A 22,565-nucleotide genomic window follows, 5' to 3' on the forward strand; every position below is an offset into this window, starting at 1 on the left:
CGGGCCGCACTAACACTAAACTTTAATGTCAAGTAGAATATCATCCTGCGGGCCGCGACTTTGAGACCCCTGGGGAAACCTCAACCGGAATTAATCTCCCACAGGGCTCGCAAAATGTCTTTATCAAACAAACACAATGATTTATCTCTCATAAACCCGTGATTGATTGGAATGTTATTTTTTTATTACTTGGCCCGCACGATCAATGAATATAAGCGTGAACTGTACACACACACGCGCGGGTGTGCACACCCTTCAAGTCAAGAGAGTTATTTCACCATTTAAAATAGCTTTTGTTTTGGTAGCCCATCTGAAAAACACATAGCCCCGGGACGTTGGGCTTTGCGAGGCCTCGTCCATACATGCCAGAGCCGAAAACAATGCCGAATCGCAATGAACCAATAACACCATAAATAAAGGTTTCTTCAGCCTGTGATAGCATGCTAAGGTATGTTCAGTTAGACACATACACATTAATCAATACGATCTGTAACAATGCAATATCACATATAAAAAATTTTTTTACTCACATTGTGTTGCTTCATTCGTTCATATAATCTCATCCTGTCTGCAAATCCAATCTCGTTTACAAAAGAATCGCTGTCTTCCCCACATGAGCTGGATATTCATTAAAAATAAAGTTCTTCCATGCATTCATAATATTGGAATCCGAATGAAGCTTATACGGTATGTTTATTTCTTAAACGTTCGATGCGGTTTAGCTCACGAGTCGGTAGGCGGGGCTACAGAATCAGGCATTGTTCTTCTTCTGTTGAGGCGGTGCTTCACTACACTCTGACGTCATAGCCTGGCACATTCTGAGATTGATCGTTTGCTGGGCCTGGTGTCAATGAAAGCTTTTCTTTGACTAACAAGGAAGTTTTCAGCTCTAAAACTTACAGGATATTCTTATATTACTATGACCTTTTATAAATCAAAAGCTCAAGGGAAAGTTAAGTTCTCAATTCATGACCCCTTTAAGCATGAGCTCTCCCATTAATTTATGTCACAAATGGTTTAAAGCACCAAAACCTACATCAAACATAAAACCTACTATTTCTGCAGTGAGTGTTGTGTTGTCCTGTGTGTGTGGTCCAGGTAAAACCCTACGTTATGAGGACAAAATGTCCCCACAAATATATTTGAAATCCTTGTCTGTATGGGGACATTTTTGGTCCCCGTGAGGAAAACAGCTTATAAATCAGACTAAATTATTTCTTTTGAAAATGTAAAAATGCAGAAAGTTTTCTGTGATGGGTAGGTTTAGGGGTAGAGTTAAGCCCAATTTATACTTCTGTGTCGAGTGTATGCCATAGCTACGTTGTAGGCTGTGTGTTGCACGCGTAGCCTACGACGTACCCTGATGTGCAGCTCTCCAAAAATGTAAAAACGCGTCAATTCTTTGCAGACCACAAGTGCTATGAAAAGTCTGCCAGAGCCCCTCCCTCAGGGGTACACATGCTCCCTCTGCATGTGTAACTGCACGTCGATGCGGACAAGGAGGCAGAAGTATAAATGAAAATTGACGCATAGCCCATGGCGTCTCTGGCGCAGGTCCAGCGCAAAAGTATAAATCAGCCTTTAATGTAAGGGGATAGATTAGGCTATACAGTTTGTACAGTAAAATACAGTACAGTAAATCATAATGTCTATGGAAAGTCCCCATAAAACATGTGTATATGTGTACTTCAGAGTCATGTAAAATAGCATGTGGTATTTTCCCTAAATTTCTCACAATGTCTTACTTTCTCTTGCTCTGTATGACGACATTGTCTGTTTTATTGTTAGGATCTGGCTGCTCTTCCTGAGAAGGATAAGACGCCAATGGCTGAGGGGGGTTTAAACTTGAGTGGGGGTCAGAAGGCACGTGTAGCTCTGGCCAGGTATGTCACACATTTCCGCACCTACACTTGAGCATCTCTCAACTCCTCAAATGTACACCAGCACCTGTAGTTTAATACACACTAGAGTCCTCACTTGCCCCATGGCTGCTCTTTCCCACAGAACTTTAGGGAAAATATAATTCATTATACGTATGGCATTTTAATAACAGCCACAACACATTGTTACATCACGTCAGGAAGTTTGTGCTCGGATCTCTCTTAGATTTACATGGCCATAAACTCAATATTAAATCTTACATTTGAATACAATCTTGCAGCCATAAATGAGAGTTTGACAAACTTTTATTGTTTGTTTGTATGAAAGCGTCCCTGGGCCTGGTCGACTTTTTTTTCTTTTCAAAGTATGTCTTGTTAGCAAGTATTTTTATAGTTTACCGTATTAAAATACTCCTTAGAATAAACTTCATTTATATATCATGATCAAATCATCACTAGTTAAAAATAACTAACTTTATAATGTTAATGTATATTTTTTATCTGCACAGGGCTGTTTACAGAGATGCTGATGTTTACCTGCTTGATGCACCATTTACACACCTGGATATTGCAACAGAAAAAGAAATATTTGACAAGTATGTATTTCACGTTCTCTTTGGCATGGCTGGAATTATGCTCTTCAGGATTCCACTTGGATTTATTTGACTAAATGATGAAATAAGTATATCATGTAGCGTTTTGACTTTCATTAATTCTAAGATTGCTTTTTGCCTGTTTTCTGACATGGTATAGACTTAGGATCTAAAAGAAATGAAAACTAATTTGCTATCAAGTGTATAAAACAAAACTTGCTATCAAGTGTATAAAAATAAAACAAAACTATCTTTTTTAAAATGTCCATCTAAAGTTAATAGAGTTCAACAGTTGTTGGATTCCGCAGGGAAACATCCCATTCATTTTCTCCATAGGGAATTGATTTGAATACATTTTAATTTGATAAATTACAATTAACCGTTAAAAGACAGACCAACTGTGAGCTTCGAGGTTGTTGATCGAAGGTATATGCTTTTGTTGAAGGCACATTATTTCATCTTATTTTTTTAAAAATAATCATTTTTAACAGGATTACTAGTGGAAAAACTACATTCTACAAACTATGATTCTGCAAAGAATCTTTACTAATCAGAGAACTGAAACAAGAAAATAGTACCAAAAGAACTCTTTAGCACTTGCTCACTCCTATGAATCACTGCAAATTACATAATAGATACATCTTTATATTTATCCGTCATTTTTATTTTGATTATGCCATGCCATTTGCAATTCTTGGGATTGTTGTTCTTTCCCTCATTAAAGTCGATAAGTACACAGTTTTGTGCCTTTGCTTTTTGTCTGATTTTCAAATAATTTTTTTTTGTTTCAAATCAAAGTTTGTAATGTTGTGATTCATCACATAGCTGGTTGGTTTGTTTCATGGCTCAAAACTCTTTGATGAAAACTTTTTTTAAATCCCTATGGAAAAGTGAATGGGAAAACTACTTCTGGAACCAAGGCCACGAAAAAAGAGATGACAAAAGTGAGTAATATTGATGTATAATCTCATTTTTTATGTCTTTACCCAGATGTCTGTGTAAGCTGATGGCCTCCAAGACACGCATCTTAGTAACAAATAAAATTGAGCATTTTAAGCGGGCCGATAAGATCCTACTGCTCCACAATGGTGAAAGTTTTTTCTATGGCACCTTCAATCACCTTCAATCGGAGCGTCCTGATTTTAGCTCTTTGCTTCTGGGTTTGGAGGCCTATGACAATATCAATGCAGACCGCCGCTGCTCTATTCTTACAGAGACTCTCCGCCGTGTCTCAGTGGATGAGAGCGCAGGCATGCGACCTGAACGCTCTGCTTATCGCCAGGTGGCCCCATCCATGCCCAAGTACATAGATGAGAGAAAAGCCTCAGTGATCGTCAACCCTAGTGGATCAGCTCGTAAGGCATCTTTTATTCAGGTAGCAGATGAAGAGGTTCGGAGGACATTACCTGACCGAAAGTTCTCCCTGATACCCGAGAACGAGCTAGTAGATGAATCCTTCATGGGAAGCGATGTGTATCATAACCACGGAGTGCATATGGCTGGTCAGAGGAGGCAGTCGGTGTTAGCTTTCATGACCAATGCACAAGGCCAGGGCCGTCGTGACCACCTTCAGTCATCTTTCCGCAGACGGCTGTCCGTCGTGCCTCAGAGCGAACTGGCTTCTGAGCTGGACATCTACACTCGCCGCATGTCGGACAGCACGTATGACATCACCGGGGTCCTAGAAGAAGAGAACATTGAGGTGTGGAAAATTCCTGCACTTACTGCAACATATTCATTTACATAGTAGACTTTAACATGGTCTGATTCGCTTGTCTTTGCAGGCATGTTTAGTTGATGAAATAGATGAAATAGAGGAGGCATTTGAAACGACAAAGTGGAACACATATGTCCGATATGTGTCAAATAATAAAAGTCTTCTTTATGTTCTGATCTTCATCCTCATTGTTGCTGCAGTTGAGGTAATTTGAATATGTTTTGTGTTTATCTCTGTGTTTACTGACATGTTCTGCATTACATATAGGTGTTTCCTAATATACACTAAAATGTTTGGGGTCTTTAAGAATCTTTTTAGGAAATTAATACTTTTATTCATCTAAGATGCATTAAATAATTACATGTATTCTAATTATTCTAAGGATCATGTGACACTGAACTTTTTTTAAATATTAAAATAGAAAAGTATTTTAAATTGTAATAATATTGCTGTTGTTACTGTATTTTTTATTAAACATGCACATTGGTGAGCATTTCTTTCAGAAACATAACACATCTTACCCCACACTTTTGAATAGAAGTGTACATCTAGATTTACTAATCTTAATTATTTCTGATGTATTTTAGGTCGCAGGATCTGTTGCAGGGATCTTTCTGATAACTGAGTAAGTGTTTTTCCTTTCCTCATTTGCTAGTTAACTTCTCTTCCAGGCAATACTTATCTATTCAAGCATTCATCAGAATTTAATTAGAATCAATCCACAAAATACTGCATTTGAACTACTTTGTTGCAGTGACCTTTGGAGAGAAGCGCATCAGCGATTTGAGCCAAATATGTCAAAGTACTCCAACATCACTTCACCTGGAAAAAACTATGCAATCACTGTGACCCCCACAAGCAGCTATTACATTCTCTACATCTATGTGGCCACGTCAGAGAGCTTCCTCGCAATGGGATTTTTCCGGGGTCTTCCATTTGTGCACACTATGATCACAATCTCCAAGAAACTACACCAGAAGATGCTGCGTGCGGTTCTCAGTGCACCCATGTCTGTGCTCAATACCATGAAGACAGGTCAGTGTTAGTTAAGGCTGAAATAAGTATAAATAAGTTCCAGTTTCTGACTTAATACTTTACTGTTTGTTTCCTAATATCATTTTTGCAGGCCGAATCATGAATAGGTTCACCAAAGACATGGCCACAATAGATGACATGCTTCCTCTCCTCATGTTTGACTTTGTCCAGGTTTGTGAATTCTTTAGTCAAAAGCATTTAATTGATGGGGTAGATGGGGTTCTGTTTAGTTTAGGGTTGCTCAGTCATGCTTTTGGCATCCAGTTCAGATGAATTCACACACTATCAGTACTCTATAGCATACTAGATCACTGTGTCCCAAACCATAACATGCTCCTAAATAATTTGTCAAATGGACTGGAATTAGGGTGACCAGATTTCTCAGAGTGGAATATGGGACAGGCACACTCACCCCACGCACACATTAAAGTTGTCACGTTTAACCTAAGAGAAACTGGTTGAGGACTCAAGTGCAGGGAATGGATTATTTATTAAACAAATAAACATAATACAAAAACAAAACAAAACAAACCCACGAGGGGGAAATAATCAAACATGAAATAACAAAAGACCAACTTGGAACAGAACACCAGGAACACGAGAACATGAAAGACAACGCAACATTGACAACATACCAGCACCGGACAGAAAACAGAAGGAGATTAAATAGGAGACAAACAAGGCAGGTAACGAGGACCACAGGTGGGGCAAATTAATCACTAATTAGATGACAAGGAGGGTGGGGTCAAGACTGCAGACAGGAGCACATGGACCAAAATAACAAAACACCACCAGTGCTCAATGAGACAGGACAGACATGTGACATAACCCCCTCCCTACGGAGCGGCTACCAGACGCTCCACCAGGCCAGGGCAGAGCGGGAGGGACAGACCAGTGGGGGACAGGAGGGACAGACCAGGGAGGAACAGAGAAAACAAAAAATTTCAGGAGGCCAGGGCGGCCCACAGGGTTCAGGCGGCCAGGGCGGCCCACAGGGTTCAGGCGGCGCGGGCAAAAGCAGGAGCCTGGGTGACACATCCGGCACAGCAGCGACCACCAGAACTGTAACCACCGGAATGGAGACCACCGGAACACAATCCCCCACCAGAACTGGGACCACCGGAATTGGGACCATCAGAACTGGGACCACCGGAACACGATCCGCCGGAACTGGGACCACCTGAACAACCTCCGGAGCTTTGGAGAAAGCCCTGTGCTCCTCCCAAGCACGCAGGACTGCCACCACGTAACATCCCATCACAGCCCTCCAGGCCGTGACCGGACTCGGGACCACCAGAGCAGGGACAACCGGAACAGGGTCCACCGGAACAGGGACCACCGGAACAGGGACCTCCGGAGCTTTGGAGAAAGCCCTGTGCTCCTCCCAAGCACGCAGGACTGCCACCACGTAACATCCCATCACAGCCCTCCAGACCGTGTCCGGACTCGGGACCACCGGAACAGGGTCCACCGGAACAGGGTCCACCGGAACAGGGTCCACCGGAGCAGGGTCCACCGGAGCAGGGACCACCGGAGCAGGGACCACCGGAGCAGGGACCACCGGAGCAGGGACCACCGGAGCAGGGACCACCGGGGCACGGACCACTGGAACAGGGACCACCGGAACCACCAGCACTGGGTCCACCGGAGCTGGGACCACCAGGAATGGCACGGAGGGAGCCCTTCGCCTCCTCCTTCGTTTAGGAACAGAGCCCACCGGAACAGGGACCACCGGAGCACGGACCACCGGAACAGGGACCACCGGAACCACCAGCACTGGGTCCACCGGAGCTGGGACCACCAGGACTGGCGCGGAGGGAGCCCTTCGCCTCCTCCTTCGTTTAGGAACAGAGCCAACCGGAACAGGGACCACCGGAACTGGGACCCTTCCTTTCTTGCGGTGGTATAGATAGTTTGAAAAGTTCCAAAAGTTCAAGTGGCTCACCAACTCCATCTCCCACTGTGGAAGAGGGTAATCCAAGCAGAGATTAAAAATGTCCTTGAGGCCCACATCAAGGCAATTAAGCCTCTCTGCCCTCTCCCAGAACCTCTGGGTAAATCCCTGTATGTCCATTCCCCTTTGGCGGAGCGTACTCAAACCACGAGGATGGACCAGGCTTCCACTCATCCTGCTGAGTCCTCTGATGGCTGGTACGTTCTGTCACGTTTAAACTAAGAGAAACTGGTTGAGGACTCAAGTGCAGGGAATGGATTATTTATTAAACAAATAAACATAATACAAAAACAAAACAAACCCACGAGGGGGAAATAATCAAACATGAAATAACAAAAGACCAACTTGGAACAAAAGACCAACTTGGAACAGACCACCAGGAACACGGGAACATGAAAGACAACGCAACATTGACAACGTACCAGCACCGGACAGAAAACAGAAGGAGATTAAATAGGAGACAAACAAGGCAGGTAACGAGGACCACAGGTGGGGCAAATTAATCACTAATTAGATGACAAGGAGGGTGGGGTCAAGACTGCAGACAGGAGCACATGGACCAAAATAACAAAACACCACCAGTGCTCAATGAGACAGGACAGACATGTGACAAAAGTATCTACATGTGGGTATGATCTCATTCTCGCTCACAATCATTGACACTGACGCCAGATCATTATCGATAGGGAATTGTGATTGGATGGTAATTTTGTTCTTTGTTCTCAAATTATACTTTATAATATAAATAATATGACGTAATTGGCTACCTTTTGATTAGGTTATTCTCGTGTGACCGAAGACTCGCTCTATCACTCAGCAATTTAGAATTTTATGAAATATGAAAGACAAAACATGGTTTTGGTCACCCTAACTAAAATGTTTAACATAGTCTTTGATTTTTTTGCTTTTCTTCCAACAGTTGACTTTGGTGGTGGTTGGATGTATTCTCGTGGTGTCCATCGTGCGGCCATACATATTCCTTGCGGCTACTCCCCTGGCCATTATTTTCATTGTGTTGAGGAAGTACTTTCTCCGTACAGGTCAACAGCTTAAACAGCTTGAGACAGAAGGTAAGGCCAGATAGTGTGTACATTCTTTGCATGCAGTTGTTAGATATTGTACGTCTTTGTACATTGGATTCCTGACGCACTTTGCATGCTGGCATGTGGCTTGTTGCCAGGGACGAGAGGGCCAGTTTGACAGGGCCCTGATGGGAGGTTAGTGCTAGGTCTGAAAACAGGGGAGGAGCAGAGGATGGATGAGTCAACCAGAAAGGGAGAGGATATCTCAGAGGAACTGGCATGGGCGGGAGGTCAGAGCTTGGTCTCTCAACCAATCAGCAATGGTCTATTGCCTCTCTGAATAAGGCAAAGTCAGACCATTTCTGTTGGTCTCTCAGTAACTCAATTGTCAACACTCTTCCCACTGTCAGTCTGTCCAGGGCCACAGAGAAAGCAACTAGGGCTTTCCGTACTTTGTAATAGTGGGCTGGCAAAAACCCGACCAGGGATTTCCTCTGCTGCTATCCTGCTGCTAATTCACTCATCGTCCAAGTGATGAGCAACAACCCTAATGGCGGGGATCCCAGAGAACTGCGCAACTCTATTGTTTTTCAGACAAGAGGAGCTAAAGGCATTGTCTTGCTTATAGAAAGGGAAAGGAATGCTGCAAGGAAAGCCGTCATGAATGAGAAAAATGTGATGATTTAGTGATATTGTGGGTAGCTCAACTTGTGGATTAGTTCATTTTGTTTATGAGGTCACCTAGAGGCCAAAGGACAAAGGACGGGACTTTTATTTCTTCTTTCCTCTTCCTGACGCCTTCTGCTATTGGAAATGTATGGCCTAGATGATGTTGAAATACAATAAGTGCATGAGATTGACAGTTAAATGAGTAGTTGTCCCAAAAAAATCTAAAATTCTGATCTGTTCCAAATGGTTAAGCATTAGCATTTAGAACTGAATTGAGAATGCTTTTTAAATTATACTTCTATTCCTGGATTTAAATTGAATTTGAATTGAGGTAGCAAACAGGATGCAGAATTGCAATTAAAATTTTTAAATGAAAGTAGTATTAAAATTAATTACAATTCAGATAAATTAATATGTACCGTAATGGATTTCATTAGAAACATAAGTCCATATCAATACAAACATATTATACAGAAATTTCTAACTAGAAACAAATAAAACGGGGGTGAAAACACAATATTACAATACATAAAAAAAATAAATACTTTTTAATATATTTTAAAGGTGCATTATGTAAGTTTCTGACTGTACTAAGGCATAAAAATTCCATACTATATTTGCAGATATTTAAAAAGCCTCGGCATGCATCTAAAAATCTCTATAAACGGAAGCACATTACAACACGGAATAAGTCTCCTCGCCTTCCATTGTCAACTGCGCTTGTTCCTGTTGCGTGTCCTCAAACTGGCAACCCGCGTGAGCGTTGAGTCTGAGGAGGATGGGGCGGGGGCAAACTATATTTTGAATTTGGACTGCAGTACCAATTTCAACCACTAGCTGTCATTCTTACATACAGCACCTTTAAAATATAAAAATGAAATGACATTTAATAAACAACAAAAAATAACGAGAAATAAGTAATACAATTAATAATAACAATAACTTTCTCGGAATCTCGGAACTGATCCAATGATCGAGGGGATTCGTGCTGAACCAAGCTCCAGGGTAGTTGGAGACTGGTATGTAGACTCTGCCGTGCCGGCCATGATGTGACAAGATTCTGCCGTGCTGCCCATGATAAGACTCTGCCATGCCGGCCATGACAAGACTCTGCCGTGCCGGCCATGATGTGACGAGACTCTGCCATGCCGCCCATGACGAGACTCTGCCGTGCCGGCCATGACGTGACAAGACTCTGGTTGAAGAGAGCGGTTGCTGCTAGATTCATGCCTTTCTTTTGTTGAAGTTCTTGTGTTTTTCACGTACTGGTTTGACTTGATAATTCAGAATAAGTGGCTTGATGCAGATGAACGATGAAATCACATTTAATTACGAGATTATGAGAAAGACCAGCATCACGAATTGTGACAGCTGGGACTTTTGATCAATTTAATGTGTCCTTGCTGAATAAATGTTTATTTAAAAAATATTACTTTTAAACTGTAGTGTATTTCATACAAATCCCTATTAATTCTTTCTACTGTTGAGCACAAAAGGTGAAAATGTGAAGAATATTCTGTACGATGAGGTGAATAGAGATGGGGGCAGTCAATCTCCAAAATTACAAAAAGTCATAAAAATGGCCCATACCCCAAAATTAGGTTTGATTTGAGTGTTACAGTGGAGGACAAGATTTACACTAAATGACTTGCTGTGCACCGAGCGACACATCATATTGCTTCTGAAGACTTGGAATTTAATGAATATACATTGTTGACATGTTTTATTCTCCTCTCATCACAGCTCGGAGCCCCATTTTCTCCCACCTCATCATCTCACTGAAGGGTCTATGGACAATCAGGGCCTTTGAGCGGCAGGCTTACTTCGAGAACCTGTTCCACAAGACCCTCAACACCCACACAGCCACCTGGTTCCTCTACCTGTCGACCCTACGATGGTTTCTCTTCCGCGCCGACATCATCTTTGTGTTCTTTTTCACGTTGGCCGCCTGGATTGCGGTAGGAACCAACCGTAAGAGCGCTCTTCCATCTGTATCTAGGCAAGATATGTGAGAGTGAACCAAGCGAGCAGTAGAGCATGTTGAGTCAGCGGATGCCACTGTTTATTTGATGGTTCTCTGTGGGTTCAAAAATCCAATGAACGCTTGATTTAGTAGGTTTTACAGACAATTGGTTGTATAAAGAGATAATTGTGAACAGTGCTTGGAAAATGCCTTTGAAGTGTAGAAGTAAGGTCATTGTGAGTCCCCTTGTACTCGATGTTTATACTTGCTTGTTGGTGCATGTTAATGCATGTGCGTTATTCCACAGAGGATAAACCGGGTGAGATTGGTATCATCATATGCCTGGCAATGCTCATTATAGGCACCTTCCAGTGGTGTGTTGCCACCAGCATTGCGGTGGATGGAATGGTACGTGCCTTTTAGTTTTCCTCCCTGAAAAAAGCATGCTTTTTAGTTGTTCTAGACTGCAGAAATTGTCCTGTTCTGTAATGCTGTAAGGTGCAGGACATTTTGTTTCCCCTCACTATGGCCCTATCAGGAGAATAGTTACAATCATACTGATACACATATATACAGTAGTGGCTCTTTGTTTTTGCCACATGGTGAAACTGTTTGCACACCCATACAGCCTTTCCAAGCACACGCAAACACACAGGCTAAGCATCATTTAAAGGCTAAACAAACCACATGCTGCTTGGACCTCGGTGGACCTGATTACATCATAGCTCTTCTAATCCTTCTTCCTCCAGATGCGTTCTGTTGACCGGGTGTTTAAGTTCATCGACCTACCGTCCGAGACACCCAAACCAGACAAAAGCAAAGGCTCGGATCTGATTATCGAGAACGCCAATGCACAGGCGGACTCAAGCTGGCCTAACCGCGGTCAGATCGATGTGCGGAATGTAACAGTCAAATACACAGAAGCAGGTCACGCTGTCCTTAAGAACCTCTCCTTCACTGTGGAGGGTGGACAGAGGGTACGTACAAGCAATTCCCAGATTTAAACTCCTCTTTAAACATTACAAAAATAAATGCTAACAAGTTTTCTTCAAACGGTGCATTTTGTAACAGTGTTGTCTCACAGCAAGATATTACAATGGTCTATAGCTTGAATTTTGGAGTGGGGTCTAAAAGTCAAAGATTACTAGTGAAAATGCTTGATGTTTTGTATGTAGTCTAATTTAATGATTTTTTTTTATTTACAGTATATTCTCAGCATCACATCTGAGCTTTTGTATAAAGGAGTTAAAAAATTCAGTGGCCTATAAATAATCTAGAATTGGAATTAGATCTATACTTTGAATATAAAATAAGATATTAAATTATATTTTAAATCCCAGATTTTCAGTTGATGGACTTTTGGATTGTACTGCCTTGCAAAGGCGAAAAGTGGTAATTACACCAATGCTGGAGCTGAGAAAAATGGAAATTGGTTTTCGTGCATCTTTTTCTTCAAATGTGAGAATAGTTGTGCCAAGTCACTTGTCTGGCTATCACCAGACCAAGCTCAATTTAAGATTTAACATTGGTCTGGGGAGTCTGCTCCATAGTATTTTCTACAGCACAAGAGGCGTGATAAACGAGCATAATTCAAATAGTCCTTCAACCAATCAGACCACAAGAGGCGTGATCAACAGGCAACGACCCATCGCTTCTCTATCATCGTGTTAAACCCACCAATAGCGCATCAGGAGGATAAGCCAGTCTGTGATTGTTTCCCGCAAAAGTGTAACAGAAGCAAAAGAAATGAATGTACAGGTTTCCAGACTGAGCTGCAGGGCGAAATCAAATCGCCGGCAGATCAGGCTGGGTTTACCCAGTCTACCAAGACACAGACTTAATTTTGATCATAATTCTTTTTTGACAAAGTTACCACATTTTGACTTTTGTAGAGCAATGTCAGTGAGTTTAGCTAAAGGGTCAGCTAAACTTATATATGTGCATTAATTTCTGTGAATTTTGTGATGTACATTGTAGGAAATCCATGTGAGAAGGGCATAAACACAAACATCCATTATTATAGAATGTGTTATATGTATTTCTATAGATGCACTTTTGTATTACCATAGCATTTTTCAAAAATTTCAAGTCAGATTCACAGTTGGCAGGTTTGGCACAGTTTGTACAACAAACCCACCAAATTGCTAATCAAAACTAGCTCAATCGCGTTCCAGGGAGTTCCCCATGTAAAAACTACCTGCAGCAATTGTGTAATAGTATCCTAATTCTGCGGGAAAACCGTGGACTTGGCAACACTGGTCAGATTGATCATATGCTCTTTTTCAGGTGGGCATCTTGGGTCGAACAGGTTCTGGGAAGAGTTCTCTGTTCAATGCTCTTCTGAAGCTGGTTTACACAGATGGAGATATCTCCATTGACGGGGTCAACTGGGACAAAATGCCGCTTCAGAAGTGGAGGAAAGCCTTTGGCGTGGTGCCTCAGGTAACAGTGGTTCTGGGAACAGCTTTCATCCTCTCTCTTGATAACTTCTCAAGTTATATTTTTGTAAATGTCTCCTCCTACTCCACCACCACAGAAAGTCTTCATATTTACGGGGCCATTCCGCACGAACCTAGATCCTTATGGCTGCCATAGTGATGAGGAGCTTTGGCGGGTCACAGAGGAGGTGGGTGTCTGCCTCAGAGCAAACGATCAATGACTGTGAGATCAAGTGGTTTGATGACCCTTTTTTCTAGAGCAATTCAAAGAAACTGGAAAAGCATAGTATTTACTGCCTTTACTATGGCAACAGTTTATTTGCCATTGAGCATTTAAAGGTGAAGGGTGTAATTTATACAACTTTCAAACACCCAGTCTGTCATTGATCTAGGCATTGTCTTTGAGCAAACAGATAGATAGCTCTTCCTCAAACTCACACCATTGGTGAGTTTGACATCAACCAAGGTTAATGGATGCTGGTTAATGGATGCTGTAAAAATATATTGATCATAGTTCATGTTAACTAATGCATTAACCAATGTTAACAAATGAGACCTTATTGTAAAGTGGTACCCACAATAAAATAAAATAAAATAAAATAAAAACAATTACAATAAACTCCATATTCAAATAAAGCATTATCTTTCTTATCTAGTTATTAATTTTAGCAATACATTTTAACTATCATTTTTTTATTTTACTAAAATAAAACCATTATATTTAGCACATTTCAGTCATCCAATCTTAGTCAGCCACAAAAAAACATTTCTTAATGCTTGATGAAGGTCAGACTGAAACGTTGCATTAAATACATTGCATGTTTTTGCAATCTGTGGTAGTGTGTGGGATTATTTGTCTGCTCTGATTAGTTGTTAGCTTATGCACCTATCAATTTTGGGGTGTGAGGTTTCCTATTTATTGTTTATAAAATAAGTGACCTTTTAAAAAGCAAAGCATGAGGTCATTTGGTTTGTCCATCCAGAAAGCCCAGAACTTTTTTTGTGAACCAGCGATTACATGCTTAACCTCCAAATGATGTCATGTCGGGCCCAGAAATTACACACTTCATCTTGTTACCTTTTTCTTTATTTAGTTTTAATTTAGGTAAACATTTTTTAAATGACAACAGTATTTTAATTCAATGTATTTTTTTTTTGTTTAGTCAACAAAAAGCAGTGTACCATTTTATGAAGGCAGAACATTAGGTCTAAAATGGACCCACTTTATATTAGGCGGCCTTAACTACTATGTACTAACATTTTAATTAATCATTTGATACAATGCACTTATTGTGTACATACATGTTTTTACATTGTACTTACATTCTAAAAAATACCTGCATGTAATTACATCTGTAATTAATTTCTGTAGTTACATTTGTAATTACACAGTTGACACTTCCCTTACACCTAACCCTACCCTTAAACTTACCCATACCCTGTCCCTAACTCTACCGTATCCCACCTCAAAATCAGCAAAGGTGTTTTGCAATACAATTTGAACACAGTAAGTACATTGTACTTATTTTTTGATGTAAGTACATAGTAGTTAAGGCCCCCTAATATAAAGTGTGGCCTCTAAAATAGAGTGAATGCTAGTTGTAATATCTCAGTGAACATACAGTGTGAGTATTATTTAAGATTAGCAGAGTATTCCTTAATGAACTGCAAAGCATAGATGATTTGCTGGAAGGCTTGAGTGAGCAGTTATTTCTGTGTTTGTGTGCTAAGGTCGGTCTAAAGACACTGATTGAGCAGTTTCCAGACAAATTGGACTTCCAGCTTGAATACGGAGGTTATGTACTGAGTAACGGCCACAAACAGCTCATATGTCTAGCCCGCTCCATCCTCAGCAGAGCCCGCATCCTCCTCCTGGACGAACCTAGTGCCCATCTCGATCCAATGTGAGTCCCAACAACACTACACTACCTGTTCCACAGATAACACCACTGGCTAAGTCCAAAGTACAATGAATTTGTGAATAATAGTAGCTGTGCTTTGTCTTTGGTTTCAGAACAATAAAGGTGTTAAAGAAGACATTGCGACAGTCTTTTTCCACATGCACTATATTACTGTCTGAGCACAAAGTGGAACCACTGCTCGAGTGCCAGTCTTTCTTGGTAAAGCTCCTACACTACCTCATTCTCCCATCAACACCAAATTACATGTCATACCCCCCCAATTATTCACATTTTTACTGGTGACAACAAGCTAAAAACTAAAGGTAGGGTAGGTAATTTCGGAGTGGCTAGCAATAGCAAGCTAGCTTTGAAAGCATAAGGTCCCACCCCCTCCCTCCAAAGCCACGCCTCCTCCAAAACACCTGATGAACGCACACAGTAGATTCTGCAAAGCGTCACGTGATGAGATGCTGTTAAATCACCTTATGTCTCAAAGCACATAACTTTACAATAATAATGAACGTAAACAACTAACAGAGCTCTAGTTGTACCAGCTGACTGCTGCATTTCTGTGTTAATAGTGTTGACATTGAAACGCATAAATCCAAGTCTGAGGACGTGACTCTGGGTAGAATGTCACGGATTCTCGTAATCACGGTAGTTATGGCGTGAACGCAGCATAAGCTGGTTGTTTTGGCTCAGGAGGAACTGTAAAAGGCGGCTGCTGTTTTTTCGCGGTGCTCTGTGACTGTCTGTCTACAACTCTGCATAGCATGAACCGCGCGGATGCCGTGTTGTGCGTGAGCAGGGTGCGTGGAGGTATGGAAATGCATATGTTGACAGGCAGGTAGGGCATTGTATAATTGTTTTGGTCCTGAGACTTCCACAGAAGATATATGTATATTTTTTAATATTTAGAAACACAAAGTGTTTATAAACAGCTGTAAAGCATCTTTTGCGACACCAAATAATAGCAAAAACAATGAGCACTTCTTACATTTACAGTCATTTCTGTCAGGCAGTAATAGAGACAATTGCAAACATATACTACCGTTCAAAAGTTTGGGGTCAAAAGATTCCTGTCAGAAAAAAAACCTGTCACCTTTTCCAACTGTTTTCAGCATTGATAATAATAGAATAAATATTTCTTAAGCAGCAAATCAGCATATTAGATTGAATTCTGAGGTGTGACTGAAGACTGGTGGCTTTGCCATCTCAGGAATGTATTACATTTAAAAATGTGTTTTAATAGAAAATGTTTCTTTTAAATGTAGGGTAGGCAGCGTCTAGCAAGCTAGCTTCGAAAGCATAAGATCCCTCTCAAAAGCCACACCTCCTCCAAAACGCATGATGAACACACACAGGAGAGTTTGCGAAGTGTCACGAGACGAGAGACTGCGTTATATTACCTCATGTCTCAAAGCACAAAACATTCCAATAATAATGAGCATAAACAATTTAAAGAGCTCTGACCTGTACCACCTGACACATTTCGGTGTTGATAGTGTTGCCATTGAAACGTATAAATTCGAGTCATGAACCACTCCGAGTATAACGTCACAGGTTTCCACTTCTTCCAAATTACAGTAGTTTTAGCGTGAATGCAGCATAAGCTGGTTGTTTTAGTTCAAGAGGAACTGTAAAAGGTGGCTGCTGTTTCAGTTATGGTGCTCGTGTCTGACGTCTGGCTAACTCTGCATAGCATTAAAGTCTGCACGAACAGGGTGCGCAGATGTATCAAAATATACAGCTAAGGACTTTGTTTCATTTCATCGTCTGTGGAAGGATATATATATAGCCTACCTATAAATACATTTAGACCACTTAACTTAGTGATTGCTATCAGAATGTGAAGAGTTTTAGCAGAGTAAAAAAAAGATCTATCTCTATCTCTGTTGCAGATGATGGACAAGGGTCAGGTGAAGACCTACGATTCCATTCAGAAGCTTCTGAACGAGACCAGTCATCTAAAGCAGGCCATAAGTCAAGCCGAGCGCCTCAAACTCTTCCCTCGTCGGAATTCTAGCATGCGCACCCCTCAATCCAAACTAAGCTCTGTTACACAGACACTACAGGAGGAGGCAGAGGACAATATCCAAGACACTCGCCTCTGAGCGTCTCTAACTGGACTTCATACAGACATCATGCTTTCTAAAGGTCTCCAAACGGTACATTATATTGGATGACCTATCTTCAGAACACATGTGACATTTGTTAATGAAAAGATATGTATTCGTCCTTAATGTCACAGGAGGTACTCAATATCCTCTCACAATGGGACATTGTGAGGCCAGGAATAATTGAACACTGTAAGAAATATAATGCAACTTTTGTGATTCATCTCTGTTCTTTTTTTTTTGATCATATCAAATGTATTCCTTTTCTTATTTCTCTCTGAACATTTAATTTATTAAATTATCATGACCACGTCAGAGATCCTTTGAATGTGCAGAATCATGTAAATGGCAAAACAATTACTCGGTTTTCTCATTTCTTTAGGAATGTCATGGAACTAGGAAAGGCACAAGCAAAAACAGTGATTATTTGAACTTGTAAATATATATAGGACTTTTCTGTGAAACAAATATATTTTTCAAGACTATACGTTTCTCTTGTTTTTTGTCCCCATGCCGCTCTTATCTTGTGTTATGGTGGAAAGCTTCTAGCCTGGATAAACGGTTGTCAAATTCCCTCTGCACGCAATAGGATAGCGCTACAACCAACCACAGCAGCGAAGAAGGTGAAGCGGAGCTAGTTGATAGATTAAACTTTCGCCATATCCGGTCGGCAAAATTCCGAACACATCTTCCTTTCTTAAGAATGACTTCAGAGCTGTTATTTGTTCTTTCCTCAAAGAAAAGCTTAACTCCAAGTCTTCCAGAGGCTGTTCTCCAGCTTCTTTGTTTACAAGTAGCACGCGGAACTGTCAACTCTGCCTTCATTATGTTAAGCCCGCCCACCGACTCTATACACGATGTGATTGGCCTGACCAGAGTTTGGTTTTTCCAGCTTGCACGCCAACGGAGAGTTGCTAGACTACCCTGGATGCAAATTAGATTAGCTGCCGCTAGGCTAGGGTACGTCTAGATTTCTAGGCTAAGAAGCTTCAGGGAAGAGGACACAAAAACTTAGCTGAAGATTATGATTCCAGCTGAATGATTTGGTTTCATACATACACAATTTTAGCATTAGCTGTGTGGAGAAAGAAAACCCAAGAGCTGATGTCTAGGATAGTGCATTTTTAATTGTTGTGCTTGGAGGAAACAGGACAATTTCTCTGAACCTCATCCGACAACTATAATACAGTTAAACATCAGAGGTCGACTATAATCTCTTCTGTACATATGAACAATACTGACTTTAAAAGAATACTTGTTTATCCTACATGTTCAATACATAAGACAAACGAAAATGAATGCACGCCGCTTCCAATTTCTTAGTTGGGGTTTCACACAAAGGGGGTCAAAGTTCAAGGCAGTCACTGAGCACGCATGAGAGTAATTGAAAATACTAATTATGGCTTAATGAACAAAAACAAAATATCCCGTGTTCGCAATGCCGGTACTTATTGCCACATTCAGTTTGTTTGGAAACGAGTGAAAAAATATGAACCAAAATTTAATATTACAAACAATATATACAGTTCTCATATTCCCTTCAAAAGTCCTCCAATGTACAAGCGCTAGATCACACACACGCACGCGCACACACGCACACACACACACTAATCTATACAACATTTAAGTTCCCAGTTATTATTTACACATATTTGGTAAAACCCTGATTTCGACAGTTTTAAAAACTCACCTTTCACTTATTTAATGATAAAACACGATTGATTGAAAATACTAAAGAGCAAAAAGACTACCAGCTCTTACTTTGATCCAAAACATTTGACCTAAAAGGCAAATTGTAAAGTGTTCAAGCAGTCTTTCTCCTGTTAGTTTATCTTTCTTTTTTTCCTCAAAGTTCTTTACTTAAACAGTTGAATATATTAAAACTATGGTCCCAAAGTTCACAATGTAATATATTGTAACAAGTATGGACAACATGTACAAATACTAAAATGCTGCCAGTAACCTAACTTCACAAAAGAGAGGGCAAAGGGAGGGCAGTGGGAGGTGTCTATCCATGGTTACTGTAGTTTTCATTACAGTTGGGGTCCAGGAACCAGATGTGGTCTTGAGAGAAGTTGTTGGTGTTGTTGTGGGGCGGGAGCTGCCTTGCTCTGCTGCTCGTGGAGGCTCTGCTAGGGCTGCTGCTGCTGCTGCTGCTGCTGGTGGTGGTGTTCACCTGCTGAGCTCCTCTGCTGCTGGGGACGGGAAGATGCGACCTGGGCCTCGTCACTCGCCGAGGAGAAGCGTGACCACTGTCAGTCTTTTCATAGACAAAGAAATGCACAAAAAAACACATATTTGACCAAAAATAAAAGGATGATTCTACCTCAAACATGTGCTTTGTTCCAAAGACTAGCAAGCGACCTACAGAAGCAACATTTTAAGGCAAATCCAAGAAGGTGGATGAGGTATGATAACTGTTAAACAAAAAACTAGTTAAAGGTCCCGTTTTTCGTGTTTTTTTGAAGCTTTGATTGTGTTTACAGTGTGCAATATAACGTGTTCATGTTTCATGTGTAAAAAAAAACAGTATTTTTCACACAATTTACTTATCTGTATACCGCTGTTTTCACTGTCCTCAAAACGGCCTGAGAATTTCCTCGTTCTATGAAGTCCCTCCTTCAGAAATACGTAACGAGTTCTGATTGAGCCAGCGGTTCCCGTGTTGTGATTCGACAGCAGCTTAGCACACGTTGCCCGAGAAGGTCACGCCTCTTACCATAAAGGAGAGATGAGCGCGCTCAAACTACAGCCCCTGAAGGCCAAACAAAGGTGATTTGACTCCGGGATGAAAATAACAGCGTCTGGACGACATGGCGACAAACGCAACCGAACTGAACCGAACGCAACACTTCCTCTTCTCCACGAGTGAGCAACAAGACCACGCCCCCTTTTTCGCGTATTCTTGTGGGCGGAGGTTAGTCAACAAACTGTTCTACTGACGTAATTAAAGCAGGAAGTACCAGGATGTAGTCCAAACTGGCCGTTCGCTGTAGGCTTTGAAAGGGAACTTCTGTTAAATAAAATATCTCGCTTGGCATTGAACTTTGAGCTTTATAATTTTACAGGTATTATTTATGCTCTAACAGCAACATTACACACTAACTAAAGTTTGAAAAATGGAGATTTTTTTTACTTAATATTTGAGTGTGCTACATTTTTGTGTTTATTATAGCATCCCACTTCTAGCTTAACAACATACTAACTGCACTGTTTCAGCGACCTTGGATCCAGAAGCATCCCATAGGGATTTTTAAAGTCTTCGTTAAAGGGTTAGTTCACCCAAAAATGAAAATTCTGTCATCATTTACTCACCCTCATATCATTCCCAAACCTTTAAGATTTTCGTTGGAAAACCAAAGAAAATATTTGAATGAAATCTGGTAGATTTCTGTCCCTCCATTGGCTATGCAACTACCACTTTGACACTTCAATAAGTTACGCATCCCATTTGAGCTTCCGCAAGAACCAATGAGGTTCATTCTCGTGTTACGCATCCCATTTGAGCTTCAGCAAGAACCAATGAGGTTCATTCTCATGTTACGCATCCCATTTGAGCTTCCACAAGAACCAATGAGGTTCATTCTCATGTTACGCATCCCATTTGAGCTTCCACAAGAACCAATGAGGTTCATTCTCATGTTATGCAGCACGTTTGAGCTTCCACAAGAACCAATGAGGTTCATTCTCATGTTATGCAGCACGTTTGAGCTTCAGCAAGAACCAATGAGGTTCATTCTCGTGTTACGCATCACATTTAAGCTTCCGCAATAACCAATGAGGTTCATTCTCGTGTTACGCATCCCATTTGAGCTTCCACAAGAACCAATGAGGTTCATTCTCGTGTTACGCATCACATTTAAGCTTCCGCAAGAACCAATGAGGTTCATTCTCGTGTTACGCATCACATTTGAGCTTCCGCAAGAACCGATGAGGTTCGTTCTCGTGTTATGCATCACATTTGAGCTTCCGCAAGAACCAATGAGGTTCATTCTCGTGTTACACATCCCATTTGAGCTTCCGCAAGAACCAATGAGGTTCATTCTCGTGTTACGCAACCCATTTGAGCTTCCGTAAGAACCAATGAGGTTCATTCTCGTGTTACACATCCCATTTGAGCTTCCGCAAGAACCAATGAGGTTCATTCTCGTGTTACGCATCACATTTGAGCTTCCGCAAGAACCAATGAGGTTCGTTCTCGTGTTATGCATCACATTTGAGCTTCCGCAAGAACCAATGAGGTTCATTCTCATTTACGCATCCCATTTGAGCTTCCGCAAGAACCAATGAGGTTCATTCTCGTGTTACACATCCCATTTGAGCTTCCGCAAGAACCAATGAGGTTCATTCTCGTGTTACACATCCCATTTGAGCTTCCGCAAGAACCAATGAGGTTCATTCTCGTGTTACGCATCACATTTGAGCTTCCGCAAGAACCAATGAGGTTCATTCTCGTGTTACGCATCACATTTAAGCTTCCGCAAGAACCAATGAGGTTCATTCTCGTGTTACGCATCACATTTGAGCTTCCGCAAGAACCGATGAGGTTCGTTCTCGTGTTATGCATCACATTTGAGCTTCCGCAAGAACCAATGAGGTTCATTCTCGTGTTACACATCCCATTTGAGCTTCCGCAAGAACCAATGAGGTTCATTCTCGTGTTACACATCCCATTTGAGCTTCCGCAAGAACCAATGAGGTTCATTCTCGTGTTACGCAACCCATTTGAGCTTCCGTAAGAACCAATGAGGTTCATTCTCGTGTTACACATCCCATTTGAGCTTCCGCAAGAACCAATGAGGTTCATTCTCGTGTTACGCATCACATTTGAGCTTCCGCAAGAACCAATGAGGTTCATTCTCGTGTTACGCATCTCATTTGAGCTTCCGCAAGAACCAATGAGGTTCATTCTCGTGTTACGCATCACATTTGAGCTTCCGCAAGAACCAATGAGGTTCATTCTCGTGTTACGCATCACATTTAAGCTTCCACAAGAACCAATGATTCAATGTTCCATTGAACCAATGTTCATTCCATAGACAGGCCCAAAAAGGTAGTAAAGACATTGCTAAAATAGTCCATGTGACTACAGTGGTTCAACCTTAATGTTATGAAGTGATGAGAATACTTTAAGTGCGCAAAAAACAAACAAAAATAACGACTTTATTCAACAATTTTGTTCTAGCCTGTGTCAGACTCCTACGCAGTTTACGTTGTAAAAACAGTACAGCTCCTGCGTCATCGTCACACACAAGCGTTGTGGTGCTCACGTGAAC

General features: G+C 41.2%; 2 protein-coding genes across 2 annotated transcripts in view; one reads left to right on the plus strand and one right to left on the minus strand.

Moving 5' to 3' along the window:
- The window catches only part of cftr (CF transmembrane conductance regulator), a gene marked incomplete at its 5' end in the record, with an annotated part of 31,465 nt that extends 13,692 nt beyond the window's left edge, over positions 1–17,773 (plus strand). The window contains 16 exons of the mRNA XM_079825859.1: positions 1,789–1,883; positions 2,390–2,476; positions 3,464–4,175; positions 4,258–4,395; positions 4,778–4,815; positions 4,945–5,225; positions 5,317–5,396; positions 8,099–8,249; positions 10,614–10,841; positions 11,141–11,241; positions 11,583–11,810; positions 13,120–13,275; positions 13,370–13,459; positions 15,003–15,175; positions 15,286–15,391; positions 17,074–17,773. Coding sequence (XP_079681985.1) covers positions 1,789–1,883; positions 2,390–2,476; positions 3,464–4,175; positions 4,258–4,395; positions 4,778–4,815; positions 4,945–5,225; positions 5,317–5,396; positions 8,099–8,249; positions 10,614–10,841; positions 11,141–11,241; positions 11,583–11,810; positions 13,120–13,275; positions 13,370–13,459; positions 15,003–15,175; positions 15,286–15,391; positions 17,074–17,286 — 2,877 coding nt within the window. The 3' untranslated portion in view covers positions 17,287–17,773. The remainder of the gene's footprint in view (positions 1–1,788; positions 1,884–2,389; positions 2,477–3,463; positions 4,176–4,257; positions 4,396–4,777; positions 4,816–4,944; positions 5,226–5,316; positions 5,397–8,098; positions 8,250–10,613; positions 10,842–11,140; positions 11,242–11,582; positions 11,811–13,119; positions 13,276–13,369; positions 13,460–15,002; positions 15,176–15,285; positions 15,392–17,073) is intronic.
- Positions 17,774–18,396: 623 nt separating this feature from the next.
- cttnbp2 (cortactin binding protein 2) overlaps positions 18,397–22,565 on the minus strand; it is a 50,309-nt gene continuing 46,140 nt past the window's right edge. Inside the window, exon 23 of the mRNA XM_079825858.1 lies at positions 18,397–19,549. Coding sequence (XP_079681984.1) covers positions 19,298–19,549 — 252 coding nt within the window. The 3' untranslated portion in view covers positions 18,397–19,297. The remainder of the gene's footprint in view (positions 19,550–22,565) is intronic.

Source organism: Gobio gobio (assembly GCF_949357685.1).
Source record: "Gobio gobio genome assembly, chromosome: 9".
Lineage (NCBI taxonomy): Eukaryota > Metazoa > Chordata > Actinopteri > Cypriniformes > Gobionidae > Gobio > Gobio gobio.